Below are 18,382 nucleotides of genomic sequence, written 5' to 3' on the forward strand. Positions count from 1 at the left end.
AAAAATGAATTATTTATACGTATATTTCTTTTTTCTACATGTTAAACTTAATAGGAAGTACATAGCAGTCAATCATTCATATATATACATATATATATGAATCAAAAATGAGATAAAACTAACTTGTGATTAGAAAGCAGCTGATGCCATCCAAAAAAATATTGTGTACATGTTTTCACATGACATGGACATTTATTCTTAACTAACTGACAGTTTTTATGTCACCGGGACAAAATTGTTGGACATAGTTTTTTTGAAGGAATATATATATAAATTTCGGCAAAATATGAAACAACTATTATATGTTAATTTATAATACGACTGGTCGATTGACTGAACTACTTATATTGGCAAACACTATAAAAGCGTAGAGATAAGTTACTGGGTAATGACGAGACAAAATCTCAATATTGAGAAGCTCGAAATACTTGTGCTTCGACCCTCTGCAAGTAGATCAAAAGTCACCTATAGATGTAGCCTAAATTGGCTTCAGCGAGGTTTTTTTTAACCGAGTTCTTCACAACTGATTGTTATAATAAGTTAAGTGATATCTGGATTGGAAGAAATTTATCGATGTAGATAAAGGACTTCCTAGTCCGGCATCAACAAAATGTACGAGCGAACTCAAAGTTGTATAGCTGGGAAACTATGCTTATCGGAGTGCCTCAGGGTACAGTGTTGTTCCTGTTATATGCAAATGATGCATATTGGTCACAAGGTACAGATATAAACCTGATGAGTAGTATTAGGTTTTCCGAACCTATAATGACCTAGGAGTCATCGTTAGACAAGACCTGAAGACTATCGTACACTGCAGTGCGATAGCCGCGAAAAGTTTTAGAACCCTATGCTCAATACGTAGGGTCTTTAGTCATGTCGACGCTAAAACGTTTCTGACTTTGTGTACAGTACCCATGCGTCCAAAACTTAAGTACTGCATACAAGCGGCTAGACCCTGATTTAAAGGAGACATCCAAATGCTGGGAAAGTTTCAATGAACCACAACTAAGCTGATTCCCTGAATAGCAAAGTTGCCGCATGATGATCGTTTGGCTAAACTAAGCCTATTTCAGATGTCATATAGGAGAACCAGAGGTGACTTGATCACAGTTTTTAAATTATTTGGTGATAAACTTGCATCTGCTTTGTCTTTATTTTTTGTACTCCAAAACAGAATTTGTGTGGACGGTCACAAGCTCAGAACAAATTACTTGTCAGCTAGCTATCGACTTTCTTATCAAATCATCAGTGAATGGAAATCATTACCTCAACACCTGACTAAAGCTCCATCTGTCGACGCTTTCAAAAGGAATTTCAATCAACTGGGAGACGACTATTGCCAGGACTAACACAGGCCGCATAGCCTCCTGTCCTTTCCAAACTGAAATTGATAATTATTACAAAAATAGTTTCGAAGTATTCCACCGAGCAGCATTCTCCAACCCACTTTGTCCTGGGCCTTCCTTTCCAGTTCTATTCAATTTTATGCCTATCTCCATTTATTGACGTCTGATCATTATTCCTTTATCTTCAGCAAGTGAACAGTTATCTTCACACACTTCTCATTTCTAACAGAATTCCTGCTTGTTGTTTCTCACTAATTTTTAGGTTGTTATGTGACTCTTGAATAATTTTTTTTCTGGTTAGCGTTTTTTTAACGAGCTGGTTTTCTACGAGATGGGGACGCTAACCCCATGCCCAACCCTCCTCCTTTATCCGGACTTGGGACCGGCAGTAGCCTCCGGAGGGACTCCAGGCGGAGTTTACGACACACATTGAGGAAAGCACCCAACTGCGTCACAAGACAAGCCCTCACATGGAATCCTCAAGGTCAAAGGTAAAGAGGAAGACCAAAGAACACATTGCGCCGAGAAATGGAAATAGACATGAGAAAAAATGAACAAGAATTGGATGGAACTAGAAAAGAAGGCCCAGGACAGAGTGGGTTGGAGAATGCTGGTCGGCGGCCTATGCTCCATTGGGAGTAACAGGCGTAAGTAAGTAAGTATGTGACGCTTGGTGTGAAGAATTTTCTATTACTTTGGCACTGACACAATAAGCATTGTTTTATTATAAACCAATGTGTATTAAAGCCGTATAAATACTATTGTAGGGCTTCATTAAATGATGTCGTCGAGGAGAACAATATCTTGCCTGAATTATCTTAGTCTACGTATTGGTAGACAAAACAATTGGTCTAATGATGTGGGATACTAACAAAACTCAACTCAAGGTCAAGTCCAATCATACATTCCTCATTTACATTTGTATGCTCCATGCAGGTCTCCAGAAGATAATCATTTCACTGTATGATAGAAGATCTAGACACGCCACATATGGTACGAAGGAATAACTAATGTGAAACGTGTGGCTGAGTTTTTGTTGAATCTGCCTGTTTAATCTATTCGTAAATCTCCATCCGTTAAATTATCCTTTTTCATTCTCCTTAGGAGTTCAGCTAGTTATTTTCAAACTCATACATCTCGCTGGTTTATTTAAAAAACTCGTTGTTATATAAAAACATAGGTATCATTTAGTTAATATGATTTTTTTTCCATCAGAACTGCATGTTGAAAATGTAACAGTTTAGAAAGACTGTCCCTGTCAGCTTTGATGAAGTATGCAATATGTTCACATCTGAATATATACTATTGAAAAATATTTGGAATTAAGTACTCGACAGTAAGACATAACTGCATACTCGAAGAAATCGATAACCTGATATGGATTCAAACTCATAACATTTATTTGTTATAACTTGATCAGTTGATTTTATATATTCTCATCAACGTATGTCACAAATAACAAGTGTGCCGAATAAATATGCCCTGACATTGTTATGGTATGGTTCATTTGATTTGAAAAGTTAAAAAGCTTAACGGTTATGCTTCATGCCTTTGGTATCCAAAACAATAGTTGAGGAAGAATAATATGAATTCACTATATTTCATGATCTAAACACATCACTACCACTAATATTTTTATCAAAACTTTACTGATTGATGTGTAAACAGAAAATTAGCATATAAAAATCATTCATTCAAACATAAAATACAAATGCCATAATCGGTAAATATTTCATCAGACTGTTCGAAATATATAACGTATATATGTTATATTTTTACCAGATCAACTCTATCTTCTCATTGCTCTGTTAAAATTTGTATGATGAATTATTTAAGATTACAGGTATTCCTACTTCGGTTTGGCACCCGGGCAGTATCATAGCCCTCACACAAAATGAAATGACGGTGATATACTACTCGCACACCTATTAAAATTCAAATAACCCATACCCATTTGAAAACATTCACATTTATTTTTTTGTACTACGTCACTTATCCACCCTCTTCCATTCTCACCTTATGGTGAAAATTTTGTTCTATCTAAACGATCCCAAGTCACTGTCTGGTTGAAAATTGAATGCTACCACCGAATACGAATAATGAAACAGTTTTCCTGAAACCACGTTCACCATTCAAACTGGCTTCCTTTAACGTTCACACTCTAACGCAGATCGGACAACAAATAGGGTTGGCTATTTTTGTGTGGCGCATATATATCTGGTGCCCCCTTGTACCAATACTTATGTGTTCAAATAAATAAATACATTTTGAAGCATAATTGGGATAATTTCGAACGAGATCAAAAAAAAAATCTTTTTTGGAAAATCCATACATAATAGGTATTTCATTCAGTTGTAAGTGTTGAACTACAGATTTGAATTCTCTTTTGACAACTTAAACCGAATAGTTTTAACTATAGTTATAACGTAACCATATAGATATTCATATTTATAGTCAATGAAATTATTGAATAGAATGCAAGTTGGAATCAGAATATTACATTGTTTGAATAGCTTCTAAGCCATAAAAAATATATTCAAACTAAAACTCAATAGTTTCTTTGTAAATTGTAAACTTATTATCAAAATCACTATTATCAGTCATTCAGTCATGAATTACAGAGAACCTCGCAAGATGGTGAATCGTCGTACAAAGTTTATTACTATTATTATTATTGTTATAGACTGCTCGTACGGGTTTTATGCGTCATTGGTCCGGTTGATGATTCACTGTTCTCTAATTGGCGGCATTATTACGTTATACATTGTTAGAGGCACAGGGAACAAGTTATAACAATTATTATTAATACTGTATCATTATGTTGACATCGGAAACTAGTTTATTGCATTTCTTATAGAGATCTCAACTGTATCATATTGAAAACAACTAAGAAAAATTCATGCGACTACAATATTGTACTAAACATACAATACTATTAGTTACTATTAGTATGTTGTATGTTCACCTCAATGAACGAACCATGAATTTTTTTCAAAATCTTTATTTCAAACTTATTCATCTTTTTTGGCAATTTTAATGTTGATAAAATTGTATTAATGTGTAAGCTAAAAATCAATGAATCAGTAATATAGAGGGATCAGTAAGAATATTCCAGATTTTTAAACAAATAATTTATGTTAAATATGGATGTTTGTGAAATTTTTTTAAAATTTATTGTTAGTTTTCATTAGATCCAAGATCACCGACCCAGTATTCAGTCGTCCATATATAGTACTGTCTGTGAGTAAATCTTTACATATAATATCAGTCTATGACAAAAACTAATAAGATAAACTAAGCATTGAAAGCTACTAGACCAAAAAATCACAATTCTTCACTCACGATAGACCACATAGAGAGATATAGATTCAACACTGAATAAAAACTTAGAAGTGAAACAACCGATTAATGATTCTTGATTCATCAAAATTTCTCAGTTTATGTTGAACTGAAATAAACCCTATCAATTATTTTATTAAATAATAAATTAAATCGCCCAAAATTCGAAATATAATCCAATTCTCTACAACAACAACAACAATTATCCTCGTCCAGACTATTGTAGATAATATTATCATAAATGACCTTAAAAATGATCTCGCCCATTTATTGATTTATCCTGTGTGTGTGTGCGTTTATTTTTAACGAAGAAAGAAGAAAATTATTTATTTTTTGGAGGAAATAAGGCATCGAAGACAACACCCAAATAAATGAAGCGTTAAAATTGTTCCATTTGTTTATCTTAAGTGAAATATTCATCTATATCGACTACTACTACTACTCGTGATCAACTTTTATACTGTTTACGATAATAATAGTTAGACTTACACGAATGTTATATTTCCATTTGAGTAGTAAGGAGAATTAAGCATGTCAGCTTAACTAACATTTTACCGTCCAAGAAGCACCGAAAAATGGGCTTTTAGATCAAATATTTTAATTTTGGTTTGATTGATATTTTCCCTTACACTATATACTTATGGAATCCTGTTTATATAAACTGGAAAAAGTACTCTTGTTCAGTACACGCTGCATAAGTTTATTGTAGTGTGAACAATCGTAAAAATTGGCTAAAATATGTATCTTGACAAATGTGAGTGCAAAAGAACCTTTCTCAGCAGGGTCACCTGCTTTACAATTTTAGGAAAGGCTAATCGGATCTTCAAATCGTTTAACACACTTACCTTCACTGAACATCTGTAATTATTGTTACTTGCAGCTGAGATTGTGGAAAGGTCTTGTAGCTCGTGTAGATGAATGAGGTGGAGTTTTGTTCTGTAAGCTGGATGGTTTGGTCGCAAAGCTTTCACTATTCTGAACAACATCATCGGTACAAACTTCTATCTAAAGCTCCATGACCAAACTATTTAGCTCAGAGAAAAAAACTCCGTTTAAATCAAGAGATGGTTAAATATATCTCTGATTGACTTTAGCTGAACATGTAAATTATTAGATTTGTATTTGGGTATGTGAACGTGTCATTTTTGCTAGTTGGTTTAAAGCTAGTTATTAAGTAAACACAAATAGAAATGATAAGCTAGAATTAACAGGTGTCCAGAGTACCATAGTTTATAATGATTCTAGGACTGGTTTTAATCAATAATGAAAAGCACTAGTAACTCAGGTTCTATTCAGATAAATAATGGCCATTGTTTGTTGTGCTGATCACAACTACTTTTCAATAATAACTGACACATCTGGCAGAAATTCTCTCTTGTTTACTTTTTACCAAAACACGAACGTATTTTCCCTTTTTTATTAATAAGCAGTGATATGATGTGATAAGAAAATGACATCATTTAGGTCAATATCTTTGGTATCAATTCATCATGAATTTCGGCCAGGTTAACAGGTGCAAACTTCGTTCAGTATGACATTTTGATTGTATTCTGGACGTGTTGTTAAGTGGAGAAGTTACAATGTTATGATGATAGACATACTGAAAAACTACATTAAGGGGAAAACATATTTATTTTAATTGTATTATCCCATTTCTCAAAGAGAATAAGCCTCCCATGTTTAATTTTTGGGGTCGAAAAATTTGGTCAAATGACACGTTGGAAAATATATGAGAAATACTTTGAGACAAAAGGAATGACGAAATCAGTTGGACCCAAGTCTTAGGAAGAGTACTTCTTCATGAGGACGCACATTTACCTGGATTTATAATGAATGTCCTAATAGCCCAGAATCCTAATCTCAAAGCATAAAGTAATTGTGATTGGAACTGGCTACACACAGACTTTCTGTAGCAACTTTTTATTTCACATGTTCACCAATTTGAGCCCTTTTAGTGAAACCAAGATCCGGGTGGGAATATACTGATTGTAAATCACAGGTTTTCCAACCTATTCCTACTTTTGGAAATTTGTGTCTAAAAGAATACAGCTGGAGATATTGAATATCAAACCGTTTTTGCAGTTCAGTACATGTACTACTTCTTCGTTAGATCCGAGACTTAGCGTTCCTCAAATGAATTATTTGGCACCGTAGTACCTCAATCAACAAGTATATCAGTGAATTCGAGTTAAATGAAACAACAAGATAGAAAAAGTTGATCTGTATTTTAAGAACAATTTTATGTTGAAAATCATATCGTAAATACGATAATCACGAGACGCTTAGTTTGTTATTATATATTATCCACATATTTCAAAATGCCGAAGTAACTTCATAAATGTTACAGAGAGAAAACTGGGTGTTCAAAACACGTTAATTCAAGTACAAATCTCCCTTTGTACTATTTTTAGTGACATAATTACTTTAAAAATCCAATCCCTCTCACCTGTCTGAATAAAGAAAACTTATTCACGTTATTTTTTACGTTCGTACACATACCCTTTATGTTACATTTATAGCTCAGATAGCTTGCTAACATATGTACACTTAGTTTTTGTTTCAATTTCATACTTGTGGAATTATCTGCCTACTTCTGGATCGATCTTTCCCTTGCCAATTGAAATTCATATAACTAAAAATTCCACCTACGCGTAGATTCATTAATCCTTTGAAATACCACAAGTCTACCTTGTAATTTTTCAGTAACTCATATTTAAGAATTGAGTGCCAAAAACTTAGACAAGGACACATAATAGGCTCAGTATCTAGTTGTTGAGCTATAGCAATACGTTTAATTAATAGATAGTTGCTCACGTACGGTTCTCAGCCGTAACACTAGTGAACAGTCGGTTTGTCTTTTTTCGAATGGTTCTCAAATATAAGTTAACTGATGACGAGAACTATCTCAAGATGATTTGTCATAACAAAACTGTTTGGAATACTTAATAGTAATACTATGTGAAAACGAATCCGAAACTGTCGAATCTTTCAGAGATGAAGCCAGAACTATGTGTGGAGGAAATATCAAGGTACTTACTTGTACTTGTACGATCGTTTACTAACTTTAATGGTGATAGAATTGACTTCAAAATTGATCTAATTAGCACTAATCTTTATTGATTTTTACTAAGATCTATTTTGTAGTAAATATGACCTACTTTTAATCAACCGGTACTTACTACATTTTAGAATTAATAATAATTTTCGTCATTAGAGATATGGCTGAAAACCGAACATAGTAATGTGAATGCATTCATTGCTTCTATTCCTTTAAAGTTGAAAAGCGTAGCATTCCACACATTTTATTCATTCTTCAAACTTTTTAATTTCAGGTTTTCACTGTTATTGGTGCTTTTACCCAATATGTTCAATCTTGTTAGTTAGTTTCTAATCGTTGTGCAGGTTTGAGATGTACTGAAAGGAATCAATACACCTATGGATCAACTCCTATGTTGTCTATCTTTCTATTCATGTGATAGTAACAAAAGTGAAAGAACAATCAATTTGTTCAAGAATACTTACAAGAACAGTATTTACTCCCATTACTTTATACATGAAAAATTCAAAACATACAACACCAATTTGACACTCTTAAAGTAAGAATTTACACTTATAAGAACCACTATCCAAATAGGAATATATTTACAATATCTGATATATAATATAAAATTTTTAGAAAAATTGATATCGCCCGACTAGTCAATTTGAGAATGCTGTTCGGTATCTTTTATGGTTATCTGTGGTAAACCGGAATTAAGCTGTTCTAGGAGAATGCATGCCTGACATATAAGCTGACTTGAAATGCATCCACACTTTTCACAAGTACCTAAACACGAAAGAAACCAAAATAAACAAATTTGTAAGTAGCTGATTTGCAGAGATTTGTGTAAGTCATATAAAATGAAAAGAACATGTACCCAATAAAGTGTGATCTAGACGCACAGCATACTTATCAGGTGATAAAGAAAAAGACATCTAACCCGAACTATAAACAGCATTAGTTAGTAGAAGTCAAACAAGACCTTTGTACTCATGTGCAAAGATTTTGCCTGACATCAACCCACCAAAAGTGGTGATTGAAATGATCTATGTGTTCAAATAATTCACTCCTTATTGTCAAACTAGATATCAACATAGATTAAAACCGAAGTAGAATTTTGGATATCAATCGTAAGAAACATGTACCAAATATTTTTGCATTATCATAAACAGAATATTGTTTTTCTTTACCATTCTCACTTAAACTTAGCTTTAAAATTAAATAGGTTAGTGGAAAAAATAAATAGTAAAATATTAAGACTAGGCTTGAAATATAAAACTAAGTTTTAACTGTCTAAAACAAAATTAGTTAAGCACAAATCATCAAATTTAGAAAACTAAAAAGGAATAAAGTAACTTATCAGAATATGCGAAATAGATAAAAAGTAATAAAATATTCATAATACTATTCGATAGGTCATTTCATATTAAGATGTTGTTAATTATGGTCAGTACAGATACTAGATAAGAACTGATCAAACTGGCAATCGTTAAAAAAATATAACGCATAACTAACTATAAATGTTGGAATCAACGCAACAAATCATCTATACCCAATTCACTATACTATAAATAATCCGATTGCGTGACATTAGTTGGGTTTTTTTCTAGTCATAGTAAATCTTGTACACTAAACGCCCATACTGAAGCTCAAGAGTTGGTATCTAAAATATGTATTTTAGACACATAATGAATAGCAACTCAATAACCGCGTATGGTTTAGTTTAGTAAACTACGAGTGACACTTATTATGGACGGATTACAGATACTACAAGGCTGTGACAATCGAAATAGGAGTAGCACAGGTTATATTAGTGCTGAACTGATGATAAAAAGCTGACACGCATTTGATTTGCATACACTAATAGAATGAGTACAATGTTTTTATTTGAAAGTGAAGACATACTTTTCTGAGGCATCTTTACATCACTTCGAATAGCCATACGTTCACCGGATGCTATAATATCTAAATCAAATAAGGTGAATTCCACTCTAACAGAAAGCAACCCACCTATGATAGTCCTAGGTCGTATTCTCTCCAAATCCTTGATAAACGCTCTTACATGCCCTCTAAATAATAAAAAACACGATAAAATACCACTACTTACCGATAAGCTTGTGGTGCGTATTTACATTCAGTTGAAAAATAATCCAATTTATGCATATGTGCATACATGACAATCTCCTTTTCGTAAGCATATTTAAAAGGTTTAAAACGAGGAAGTATATCATCTGTACCCTAAATATATTTGTATGAGTAAAATTAACTTGAAAACTCCTAGTTTTTCCATTACTTACTGTCATTATAGCTGTACATCGTTTTAATCGACCAATATCACCTCGTAGAACTGTAAGCAAAAAAGGGAAAATGAGAAAACTGTTTCTGTTTCAATTCAGCACATAAAATCCCATAAAAAGCATATAAAACTCTCAGCAAACCAAAACACATATTTAAACCGAGCAGTTGCAACTTACTATTCATTAACACTGTCTCTGCAATATCATCAGCGTTATGACCAGTACATATTTTGTTAGCTCCAAGAAGTAGTGCACCTTTGTCCAAAGCCTGGCGGCGAAATATCCCACAGTAAGTACCTACCAAATTTTTTCAATAAACAAAAACACTAGTGCATCAACTACAATTTCGTTTATTCCCAATATGCTTCACAATATCATCCATTGACCATCCGTACAAATCCTAAAAATCGTTTAGACTGTGAAGGAGAGAATCTACCTGATAAGAAAGAATTTTTAACGGAAGTCCATATTGGATCTGATTTCGCTGAACAGTCTAAAAAATCATTATATTGCAAATATTTTAACTAAAAATAAAACAAACCTTACCATTAATGAGTCATCTCTATATCCACTTATACCTTCATCAATAGATAAAAGAAGCAATTCCGCTCCATAATCATATCTTTTATTTAACAAGTTTAGTATGTAAGCTAATACGGTAGAATCTAAAAATACAAAAATATATACATTTATATAGACTTCCTTTGCTTTATTTTTCTACACCTAATTATTTTTAGAAACTAATAATCAGCTATCACTACAACAGTCAATTGTTCTATTCCTAATATTTATCAAGTAGACAATTATCTTCACCTTGATATTTTCTATTAACAGTTGGATCATTGCACACCTTCCTATCAATATGAGATTTTCGTGAACTTACAAAAAGATGCTAAATCATTTTCTTAAAATTTATTCAACACCATTCTATTTTACCACATATTACTACTATTTTTAGTAAACAATACAATAAAAAATACAATGCAACCGTACAGCTTAGGCCAACGAAAATATCCATAAGTTAGGCGTTCACGCGCAAAACCGCAAGTTCTGAGCTCGAGTCACGAATGAGGGATCGTGGGTGCGCACCGGTGAGGAGCCCCATGATAAGACGAAACGGCAGCCTAGTGCTTTTAAGTTTCTGATGTTGGCCTAGTTTAGATCAACTCGTGATTTCAACTGAGAAATTTTTTTAGCTTAAATATCTCTATTTCTTCATCGATTAATAAAAGGAAATCTATGATTATGTTTACCTTTACCACCAGAGGCACCAATAGCAATTTTATCACCACGACTAATAAGCTTGGCATTTACAATTGTCCAATGTATTTCTTCTTCGAAACACCAAGAAAAACATTCTTTACACATAATATCACTCTATATAAGTCAAGTTGAAAAATAATTCAAAAGACATATACGGTTTTCGGGCGTTTAATATAACCCTTTGACTGACATCTGCAACACGAAACTGGCATACTAGTTTTACACTTCCTAAAATAGGAATTTGTTTGAAATAAGGGTGAATGGAATTGAATACAAAAGCCCATAATAGCAAAGATAATGCTACTCATTAAAAAATGATCTCCCCAACCACGGTATGATCGATACAGTATAGTGAATGAACTAGTATCATTCTAATTATTTATTGCTATATCACCTAACATTTAATAAAACTACTGCGTGAAATATTAGCTTAACATAAATTTAACTTTGAGACGATTAGTTGAATGAAGAATAAATGTAAATACATTTTAGTCATAAAGATTATAAAAATGAACTATTTACGACAAAGTGTAATCCTAAATGAAATTTCGCAATTTGAAAAACCTAAAGGCAGTCAGTCACAACGCAGAACGTGTACTTATGTACATCGGTCCAAGTCCCCATACCCCATTAGCACAGATAGATGTTGTCGGGCTAAATCCCAGGATAATAGGAGTAATAATAATATCAGAGGTAATGGGAAAGAATAGGCATCGAAGATACGTCAGTCAGTCAGTCACCAGCAACGTAGAACTTCGTACGTACGTACACCAGTTCGAGTTGCCATACCACATTTGCACAGAGATGCAGTTATCGATTCAAATCCCGTAGTGGTGGAGGTGGTAAGAGTATAAGCAGTAATCGGAAAGATTAGGGTTTGGAGATGTTATTTAAAGAGTATAATCCAGTGAAATAAATTTGGAAAGAGGAAAAAAAACAAGGAGGAATCAAGAGATTAGAATTTGGAAGAACACAAAGAGTGGATGCACCTGTGTCATTGTGTTATAACTCTCTCTCTCTTACGGTAATGACCCAGCTATTCCTATTGCTTAGTATTCTTGGACACCGATTCACTCGACAAGTCCCCAAATCAGAACACGGTTGAACAGGAAGGAGATTATATTCCAAATAACAAGGTTAGATGGAAGCAAGAAGCAAGTCAGAATCACAATAGAGAAAATGTCAGTATATTTATAGTTTTTACATAAGAAGATTCCAGAGTATTCTCCAACTATCGACTAGTGCTGATTGGATAAGAATTAGCCAATCAGCGTGCACCAAAGCAATCATGCATTGAGCATGCTTTAATCCAGTCTATATCCCGCTAACACATTGTAAACGGTTTCGAGCCATGTCTTCCAGGGTCTCTAACCATCGGTTGCTATCGTCCCGCGGGTCTCTACCAGGTAGTCTACACCTACCAACATGGCTCAGTCCACTTGTCAGTGATTTCATGGATTTGTGCTACGTTTTGGTCTGGCCGCCCCTAGCTTTCTTCCAACCTACTTCTACACCAGAAACCATCGCACGTCAGGGCATTCGATGGTTGGGCATACGTAACACGTGTCCCGGCCATCTCAACTGATGAAATTTCACTACTTCATCAATTGATTTGCCATCCTTACCTAGTACCCGTTTCCTAACAACTGTATTACTTACTTGGTGGTCGCAGGATATACGAGCAATGTTTTGAAGACACCTATGATCAAACACTAGTAACCTACGAATATCCTCTACTCTTACCGGCCATGTTTCACTGTCATTAAGTAGTATAGGACGAACTGCTGCGCAGTAAACACGTCCTTTGGTTGATAGACGGATATCTCGCCTACGCCATAAATGACGCAAGTTGGTAAAAGCTAGTCGAGCCTTCTGTATCCGTGCTGAGATTTCGTCACACACCAGACCACAAGGGCTGATGAGACTTCCAAGATAAGTGAAGCGATCGACACGCTCAATTACTTCACTCCCTATCATTAGTTCGGGTGTCGATGCAACCCAATCCTGAAGCAACATTTTACATTTCGAGGGTGAGAATCGCATGTCGAACATGCTTGCATTGTTGATTATAGTGGTCAGAAGAAATATTACGATTGTAGGGCATGTGAATGTGTGTCTATGTTCTAGAACCTGACGTAGTGTGAATATCTGGTCTATACAACCACGTCCAGGTCGAAAACCAGCCTGGTTTTCTCTAGTCTGCTCTTCACGAGCTTTAGTTAGGCGTCGAAGTATTATTGAAGCTAATATTTTAGTTTATTTATTTATTTATTTGAACACATGAATATTGGTACAAGAGAGCGCCAATATATATGCGCCACACAAAACAATGAAAATTCGAAGAGAAGTAGAAAAAAAAACTAAGGAGCGCAAAAGAAAAAGAGAACAATAACGAAGAGATTGGTGTAAGGTAGTGTGGTAGTAACGAGGAAACGAAAAGGTACAATCAGAAGAAATCTTTCAGGTAAAGGAGACACAACCACTTTTTATGAAGAAAGTAAAAGAAGGTTACAGCAGGATCGCCACTGGCTTCTATTCTGAGCCATATCTGATAACGTCTCTAGCCACTGTGTAGCACCATCTCTCAGACCCCAACCAGGGAGTCGTGAAGGACCAACAGAAGCCAGTCCTTTGCAGCTTTCTTTCATACCACGACACCATGTCATGCACTGATGAACTCTTCATGCCTATGGAAATTAATATTTTAGACACTATACTAGTCAAACTGATTCCTCTGTGATTGTCACAAGAGGACTTTTGTCCTTTCTTATAGACTGGCACAATCAGTGATTGAGAACAGTCAGATGGGATTACGTCCAGTTCCCAAATTCTACCTAAGACCTCAGTTAATCTCACTGCTAATACTGAACCACTATCCGTAAAAATCTCAGGAGTAAACCTGTCAGGGCCTGCTGCTCTCCCTCGTTTCAGATTTCCTATGGCTTTTTCAACTTCGTAAAGAGACGGAGGACCTACATTAACTTGCCATTCAGGTTGACTAGAGATCGTGGAAAACCGAGGTGTGGCTGAAGGCCAGTTGAACTGATTCCTAAAGTGTTCTGCCCATCGATCCAATCTCCTGGATTGAGAATGTATAATATGTCCATCTTTCTCTGAGAGTGTTTCGCTAACAGTCGGGTTCCTAATACCGGTTTCCTTAACGAGTCTGAACAATTGTCTGCTATTACCTATTGCCGCTGCCTTTTTCATCTCTCTTGCTTTCGCTACCCACCACTGTTCACGATCATTGCGTAGACTTCTTGTCAGCTTGCGCTTAAGTTGACTCCGCTCTTCATTATGTTCAGAGCCAGGTGGAATGAGTTTCCGAGCATCTATCAGTGCGATAGATGCTGATGAGATCCAGTGTACCTTACTAGCAGACATCACTGCTGTTTCCATAGCTTTTCTGATACCATCCCACGCTGCATCGGGGTGAGCATCACTTATATGGCTGCCTAACTTTTACTAGTTGTTCCTGAAATATATTCTTAGCTTGGCTATCATTAAGTAGGACCCTAAGAGGTTTCCTTGCAGTGTCTTTCCTACGTCGAGTAAGACGCAGACAGGATACGACCCTAAAAGAAAATATAAACTAGCAAAATAAAAACAAAAAAATTGATATGAGGAATTTAGAATCTCAGGATTTAAGGGAAGACAAAGAATCGATGCACCTGCGCCATTCCGAATGATTTTGATCCATGTAATTCGAAGTCTCTAACCACTGGTTACGATAATCACGCGGACCCCAACCAGGTAGTTTGTACCCATTAACAAGGCTAAGTCTAAATGTTAGTGACTTGATGGACTGATGCTATGTTTTGATTTGGTTGCCCCTCTATTTTTTCAGCCTCCTCCTGCTCCAGAAAACATCGCCCGTAGAGGATAACGGTGGTTAGGCATTCTTAACACGTGTTCCAACCACCTCATTTGAAGATTTACTACTTCATCAACCGACTTACCATCTTTACCTAGCACTCTATCTCTAACACAGGTATTGTTTACTCCGTGGTCCCGAAATACATGATCAATGCTTCGTAAACACCCATGATAGAATACTAGTTACCAATGAATATCCTGTACTCTTAATGACCATGTTTTACACCCATAAAGAACGGAGTGAACTACTGAGCAGTAAATTCGCCCTTTGGTTGGAAGACGAGTATCTCGCTTACGCCATAAGTGACGCCAGTTGACAAAAGCCACTCAAGCCTTCTGGATGCGTGCTGAGATTCCATCAGACACCAGACCATCAGTATTGATGAGACTCAAATACTTCACTCCTTGTCATTAATTCGGGCTCTGACACAGGTCAACCTTCAAGTAGCATTTTGTAATCAAAGAAAGACAATCCAATCTCAAACATGTTTGCATTGTTGCTTAAGATGGTCAGAAGACTTTGTATTTTGTTGGTGTCTTCATCAAACAGAACTATATCATCTGCGTATTCTAAGTTAACAAGTGAATCATCAGTTCAGTTTCCTGGATTGAGAGTGAAAGATAGTCCCATTTCTTTGAGATGGTTTCGCTAGCAACCTGTATTTTAATACCCGTTTCCTTGATGAGTCTAAACAGTTGTCCACTGATTTCTCCCAACCTTTTGGTTTAAGTTACTGGTAGATATCACTGATGTTCCCATAGCTTTTCGTTTATCATACCAAGCTTCCTCGGGACGAATATCAATTTCATGATTGACTAGCTCATTCTTCAATTATTCCTAAAATATATTCTTAACTTTTTCACCATTAAGTTTAGCTCTAAGGGGTTTAATTGCTGTGGCTTCTCTACATCTAGTAAGACGGCCAAGCTCGACCGCCACGTCAAGGTGGCAGCTACTTCAGGGTAGAGTGAAATGAGTGTGAGATTAACATTTAGTCAGTCATAATCAATCGAGTCCGGAACAAATGTTCGTCAGCTCGAGTTGCCACAATACATTAGCACGAAGAGATGACACTAACAGGTATCATGGTAAAAACCATTTTATTGAAACTCTACAAGGATATAGAAAAGCTTATTACCCATATTTTTCATGTAGCTTTACTATATCGGTGCTATTACTCCGAATAATTTGTTATTCTTATCACTCTGTACCGATATGATGTGTCAATTTAGGATAATGCATATTTGTACTAGGTCCTACGTTAATCATGACTGACTGATATAAGACAATAAAGCGAACTAAAACTTTAGTGTCTAGAAGAATACCTCGATTGATAGTGAAAAAGCCGATTGGGCTGGTTTAAGTAGTAAGACAATGTCACAAACTAATTGTATAAGTGATTAAATTACTAAGAAATACTTGACCGAAAGCGGCACCGTTACTCACTAAAATGATGCTGTAGCTATATTCCCATACAAAACGTCCCTAAGAAAAATAAAGTATCTTCAGAATCAGAACCAAAGCAGTTGGATTCGTTCAATGTTTTATAAATCCTTCAAAATATGTATATTAATCGAACAAGACGGAAAATGGATATGTAGAAGGCAGGAAATCTACCAAAATAATTTCGATATTGTTATCAACCAGTACAAAAATAGTGCTCCTAGTGGTCAAGTGTTCATTCCAACAAACCTATCAGATAATCACGAAACTAGATCTGCAACATAATACTAAAGTATATATTTAACAAATTTGCGCCATTCAAAATGAACAGTAGTAGACTAATCGCCATAAGCAACACGAGTTTGATTACAATAATGAGAAAATTTACAAACAAAATATACTGCTTCAGTCACTTTCACATCATGCATGAAAGAATTCCCACAAAACGCACCTTAAAGGCTGGGCAGGGGCAGAATCTTGTAGTAGTCTATAAATTACATTTTATACACAGGCTAGTCATGGATGAAAATGTAAAATATGTGAATTTTAACTTACTAAGCGGGAAGCAAATACGAGATAAAAACAGACGGTCCTGATCGGACTACCCATGAATGACGCGCGAACCTTCGTTCACAAGTCAAGCCTCAAAACCATAAGATAAAAATTGAAATTGTATATGGAAAGATGTGGTTTTTATTTTGATCTGAAACAATAAAGGAAAAACACCTTAAATGGCTTTCCTCACTGTTCATCTGGAAGTGAAGTTGTGACAGCAAATCAGTATCCGAAACAGTTATTTGAGTAAAAATATAGAGAATTCGGGGAAGAAAATTTTCCTTTCGAACTCATCTACTAAGGTTGAAAATTTGCATTTGTAGCCGTATGGTTGGTATACTTCTATAGGCAGATAGAAAAGATTGTATTATGAAGTTATTTGAGACATCAAATGAGGTTGTGTGATAAACAGGGATTTAGATAGGAATAGAAGAATGAAAATAACTCACATATCAGCCTTCGATATTGATGCTGAACTCATAGGTTTTACTGAACAAACCTTGGCTTGAGGCGCACACCAGATCACAATTGGGTACACCATGCTACCCACATTCCGCAACAATTAGTCAGCTTGTATCATGTATTTCACAACTCATCAACCATTTTCGAAATATTTATCTGAACCTTCTTTTCCGATTTCTAGCTTGACGGTGTTTGAGACCCTCGGTTGTAAAGATGTTACACACAACAGTGAAGCCGAATCCTGAATATCCGTTACATCTTTAAGGTAGATTCCAAGCCGTCTTATGTAGATCTCTATATACTGTTCTAACACTGTTTCGTCAGGAGAGAGATTATTCCATCTGCATAATTTCACCACAAAACTTTCTTATCTTTCGTTTTGTTTGCCCTTCTGTGTTTTACACCTAAAAGGTTGTAATCATATGTTATGGTGAAGAAAGTTAAGAGCATTGTACCCTCCTGTCACTCTTTACTGCCAAGGTTGTAAATTTATTTTTCCTGAGTTTAACAAGAGTGATTTTTCCCTGTTTATTTGTGTAATGGTTGATGAAAGTGTTATTCTACTTATAGTAATGGAATATAGAGGAAAAGTTTAGTAGATTATGTATTATGTGATTGTTGAACGTCGTCTTTAATTGTTTAGGATTCTAAAAAAAGTTTTGTAGTAGTATTTGCTTAATGTTCTGTAGAATGTCAGTGGCACGAAACATTCAATGTGTCACAGTGAGCAATACCTTTGTCCTTTTCTATGATAGAATAT

At 35.2% G+C, this 18,382-nt stretch overlaps 1 protein-coding gene across 2 annotated transcripts; it reads right to left on the minus strand.

Annotated features, from left to right (window-relative positions):
- Window positions 1–8,304: 8,304 nt before the first annotated feature.
- Window positions 8,305–17,247, minus strand: CTU1_1 (cytosolic thiouridylase subunit Ctu1). Of its 2 annotated transcripts, XM_051209804.1 has the most exons (12): window positions 17,161–17,247; window positions 11,441–11,513; window positions 11,276–11,399; window positions 10,569–10,687; window positions 10,459–10,515; window positions 10,365–10,422; window positions 10,200–10,319; window positions 10,023–10,072; window positions 9,833–9,963; window positions 9,736–9,794; window positions 9,631–9,690; window positions 8,305–8,511 (listed from the first exon to the last, which is right to left on the minus strand). In XM_051209804.1, the coding sequence occupies exons 2-12, from the start codon at window positions 11,495–11,497 to the stop codon at window positions 8,381–8,383; spliced, it is 966 nt and encodes a 321-aa protein (XP_051075268.1). In that variant the 5' UTR covers window positions 11,498–11,513; window positions 17,161–17,247; the 3' UTR covers window positions 8,305–8,380. The 2 variants fall into 2 exon arrangements, with proteins under 2 accessions (XP_051075268.1, XP_051075269.1); XM_051209805.1 differs by lacking the exons at window positions 8,305–8,511; window positions 17,161–17,247 and having other exon boundaries at window positions 9,096–9,794; window positions 10,023–10,101; window positions 10,200–10,422; window positions 10,569–13,041.
- Between the last annotated feature and the right edge of the window lie 1,135 nt (window positions 17,248–18,382).

This window comes from Schistosoma haematobium, chromosome 1 (genome assembly GCF_000699445.3).
Source record: "Schistosoma haematobium chromosome 1, whole genome shotgun sequence".
In the NCBI taxonomy this organism is placed as follows: domain Eukaryota; kingdom Metazoa; phylum Platyhelminthes; class Trematoda; order Strigeidida; family Schistosomatidae; genus Schistosoma; species Schistosoma haematobium.

What these genes read in the sequence shown, in the direction of transcription:
- CTU1_1 (XM_051209804.1), bottom strand. Translation starts at nt 11,497, where the DNA reads ATGCCAGTTTCGTGTTGCAGATGTCAGTCAAAGGGTTATATTAAACGC. An exon ending in GATGTACAGCTATAATGACA is followed by an intron (nt 9,964 to 10,022) that starts GTAAGTAATGGA and finishes AAATATATTTAG; the next exon opens with GGTACAGATGATATACTTCC. An exon ending in TACGCACCACAAGCTTATCG is followed by an intron (nt 9,795 to 9,832) that starts GTAAGTAGTGGT and finishes TTTATTATTTAG; the next exon opens with AGGGCATGTAAGAGCGTTTA.